The 4,388-nt window shown below is 44.1% G+C and overlaps 1 protein-coding gene across 1 annotated transcript; it reads right to left on the reverse strand.

The window, feature by feature from the left end:
- Positions 1–834: 834 nt before the first annotated feature.
- LOC117940072 (exportin-7-like) lies at positions 835–3,758 on the reverse strand (the record flags this gene model as incomplete). The annotated part of the gene is made up of 5 exons (XM_034865470.1): positions 835–954; positions 1,110–1,183; positions 1,785–1,950; positions 2,536–2,565; positions 3,612–3,758. Coding segments are annotated over 5 exons (537 nt in total), but the record flags the coding sequence as incomplete, so codon positions are not given.
- Positions 3,759–4,388: the final 630 nt, after the last annotated feature.

Genomic DNA, 4,388 nt, shown 5'->3' on the forward strand with positions numbered 1-4,388 from the left:
ACAACCACCAACTCCACTCTGATTGGCCAACGGCACATTGAAATCAAATCATTCAACACGTATTCTCCAATGATGATGTCATGATGCCATGACGCCCCAACGGGGAAGTGGGTTGTCACGGTCACTACCCAACGTGAGTCGAGTGCAGGTGTGAGTGCAGGTGTGAGTGCAGGTGTGATTACAGGTCTGAGGGCAGGTGTGAGTTGAGCATGCGTCACTAAGCAAACGGGGACATCTCCCTTTAACCTTTAAATGAGGTGCAGTACGATTTCCTGCTGTTTTTGAAATAAACATGCATGGAGCCCCCCTTCAGTGAGGTGGTGGTGGTGGTGGTGGGGGGGGGGGGGGGGGGGGGGGGGGGGGGGGGGGGGGGGGGGATGAGACTGTAGCCCATAACCGGTGGTTTTCTCTATAAAAATTGTACCTGCTGCCTCCTAACTGATCTAAAATCTTTCTTTTCCCAATTTAGGTCCCCACAGACCACATGTACAAGACAAATGGGTTGATTAGTACTGAGAATATTTATGGATTTCACAAATTTCAGTATGACACAGTGCTTGCAGCCAAATCCCCTGGCGATGTTATGCGGTAAACTAGACTCACATCAGGTAGCCAGTAGACCGATTCAATTTTGAGTGCGTGAGTCCAGTGAGAGTCTCGACTCACATCCGGTCTCGACTCGCACTCGACTCACATTGGGTAGTGACAGTTCCATTTACTTTACCCGGGCCATGGGGAAACTCTTATTATTGACCCCTGCAGACGGTGACAAGAAACCCAGAGCAGGACCCGTATGTGTGTGTGTGTGTGTGTGTGTGTGTGTGTGAGACCTACCTGTGGGTTCGCTAGTATCCTCTTCACTCCGTCCACCAAATGTGAGAGGAACTTTGCTCGTTCTGCGTTGTTGAAGAGAGACCTCCGGACGGAGGCTATCTGGACTAGACACGACAAGACCTGCACACACAAACACACACCGGTCCCAGACCGCCGTCTCCTTACATCACAGAGAGTCCAGAGCGCTTTTTCAGCTGTTGTTTTAGCAACAAAAGACGCTCTCAGCTGCTTATTTTTTTTAAACTGAAAGCAAATGCTCTGAAGATCTTACTCACCAGAGGGGACAGGGACGGAGGGATGGAATGGTATAAATTGAAAAAGAGCTGCAGCGTCGAGGAATCGAGAAATGCTGAAAGACAGAAATAAAACAAATAAATAAAACAAGCTTCAAATGTTGAAATCAGGGCTCCGGAGTAGCGAGACTCCATTGGTTGGTTCAGGTTTCCCCACGTTAAAAACCTTTATTAAAGTGCTCATATTATGCTAATATTCAGACTCATATATCTGTATTTAGAGGTTGGACCAGAATAGGTTAATTTGGTTTAATCTCGATAAAAAAAACATATTTTTGTAGTACTTCCGATTGCTGCAGCTCCTCTTTTGACCCTGTGTGTTGAGCTCTCTGTGTTAGCTCCAGAGTGATGTATCGCACTGCTTTACTATCTTTGTTGGGAGTCGCACATGCTCAGAAGCTAGGTAAGGACTACTAGCCAGTCAGGAGCAGAGTATGAGGGCGTGCTATGCTAGCAGCTAGTGAGCACTATAACATGTTAGAAGTTGAGGAGCGTTCGTCACGTAAGTAAAGTTTGGATTAGATTTGCAGTAGAGCTGCAAGTTTAAACTGGGTGGGAATGGGAGAGGACCTCTGATTGGTTGTTAGAGGGAATGGGAGAGGACCTCTGATTGGCTGATTGCATGTAGCCATGGCGTATCTTTCAGGCTGCAGCTACCTGATCTCCATGACGTGGGGATCTGCACGGTGCAGAGGTCGTCCGACGACTCGTCTGTGGAGGTTCCTATGAAGTCGTAGTTGAGGCAATTGTAGCTGAGTTTGAGGAGCTGCATCAGCAGGCCGTGCTGGGACTCATCGTTCAGGTTCAGGTTCTTCCCCGAAGCCTGGGAACAAAACACAGCATCAGAACAACTTCTCACGCCTCTCATATTCTGGCTGATTTAAGTGCATTTAAGTTCAGAATCTGAAATACTTTATTCATCCCCAAATACAATGCATACATGAAGCAATAGGATAAAATACAATAACTAATATTTGAATATATACAGTTGAGAATGTACAACTGCTTAAAAAGTATGATAAATATGTTAATAGACCAATTGCTAGCCAATGAGAGCCTGGCTATCAGCATCCTTTACCCAGTTCATGAATATTAATGAGCTCAGGCAGCATGACGTCAGACTGATCAGCTGTTGTGATTGGTCTGATTTCTCCTCTTTTCTTTTCAGTGGCTAGAGCTGACACACACACACGCACACCCACACACAGACCAACACACACACACACCCACACACACAGACCAACACACACACACCCACCCACACAGACACACACACACACACACAGACCAACACACCCACACCTACACACACACACCCACACCAACACACACCCCTTTAAAGTCTTCTCTAATACCCTGTAACTTGGTATGTTTTATCATTCTTGGTGTATTTGTAAGAACTGCTCACAATCGTTACTGTTTGTTCACTTTGTTTTGTCTTTAGAAAGAGAAAGAGAAAGGGAGAAAACAAAGAAAAGTTAATATAATTTGGTACAAACAAATATACAGTGGGGCTCGAAAGTTTGGGCAGCCCAAGTAAAAATGTGTATTAAAGAGCATAAAGGAGCCAAGAAAAGATGGAAAAATCTCCAAAAAGACATCAAATGACAGATTAGACATTTGTGTAATATGTCACAAAAAGTTAGATTTTCTTTCATCATTTACACTTTCAAAATAACAGAAATGAAAATGCCGTCTGCAAAAGTTTGGGCCCCATGCAGAGTTTCTAGCATGCTCCCCCCATGGCTTTTACAAATGGATAACGATCCTAAACACACCTCAAAATCCATGCTGGATTACATCAAGAGACGTAAACTGAAGGTTTTGCCATGGCCTTCACGATCTCCTGACCTCAACATAATGTAAATCTATGGATAGACCTTAAAAGGAGCAGAAACCTCAAAGAACTGGAAGACTTTTGAAAGGAAGAATGGGCGAAGATACCTCCAACAAGAATTAAAGACTCTTGACTGGCTACAAGGGGGGGGGGGGGGGGGGGGGGGGGGGGGGGGTTCAAGGTATTAACTCTGCAGGGGGGCCAAACTGTTGCAGACGTCATTTTTTAGTTTTCTGTTGTTTTAAAAGTGTAAATGATGAAATAAAATCTAACTTTTTGTGACATATTATACGATTGTCTAATCTGTCATTTGATGCCTTTTGGAGATTTTTCCATCTTTTCTTGGCTTCTTGATGCTCTTTAATACAAAGGTTTACGTGGGGTGCCCAAACCTTCAAGCCCCACAGTGTGTGTGTGTGTGTGTGTGTGTGTATATATATATATATATATATATGTGTGTTAGTGTGTGTGTATGTGTGTGTGTAGGGTGTACATTTTTATATGTGCACGCTTGTGTGGTTTATCTATATCCTACATTCTAAATAGAGCTGGCAAAAAACTTCCAGGATGAGTTATTGAGAATATTTTTAACACCTGACTGTCTGATTTCCTCTTTGTTTGATATTCTCAGTAATAAACAGACGTACCTGTTTGAGGAGGTTGCAGGAAAGCGTGAAAATGTCGAAGAGGGAGGAGTCTCTGAAGGACGACGCTATCTTCCTGTGTTTGGTCAGCGGATGCGTCGTGTCGGCCTGAAGAGAGAGCAGACCGCGGTGAACACTCAACGATAACAGCTACTGTCTCCAGCCAACGTTTTTATCTGAATTAAGTGATATAGAATGAAAAATGCTTCTGGAAACAGTAAAATCCGATGGAATTTCATGATTATCCACTCAAAGGTCTCATCAGGTTATCTCTTTATGATTTTCTTCTTCTGTGATAAACGCTGATTGAAACCTTATCTGCTGAATAAATGAGGTGATTAAGTTTTACGTCATTTTATGGTTGTAACCCGCCACAAAACGCAGAAGAAGAAGTTGTAGTTCATTTCTGCCAGTATGTCCTCTCTGTTTGCACATATGGGGGGGGGGTGCAAACACCCTCCCCTAAAGACTTTCCGGATTTAATTAATGAGGAACTAGGGAAGGACATGGCCGTCAAAGCTAGGGACAAGCCGTGGGACGTCCTGCGGAGACAATGGAAGACACTTAGACAGAGAGACATGTCTCAAAAATAGAGTCTCGCCCTGGTGCCGGGGGGGTCAATCCTCATAGCGATGTGTTGACATAATTGTTTTCTTATTATAGCTCGACATGTCTATCAGCTGGAACATGAGCTCTATGGAGCCTGTCCCATAGTGATCATGTGATGTTGTCCCATAGTGATCATGTGATGTTGTCCCATAGTGATCATGTGATGTTGTC

Source organism: Etheostoma cragini, unplaced genomic scaffold, assembly GCF_013103735.1.
Source record: "Etheostoma cragini isolate CJK2018 unplaced genomic scaffold, CSU_Ecrag_1.0 ScbMSFa_1617, whole genome shotgun sequence".
Classification (NCBI taxonomy): domain Eukaryota; kingdom Metazoa; phylum Chordata; class Actinopteri; order Perciformes; family Percidae; genus Etheostoma; species Etheostoma cragini.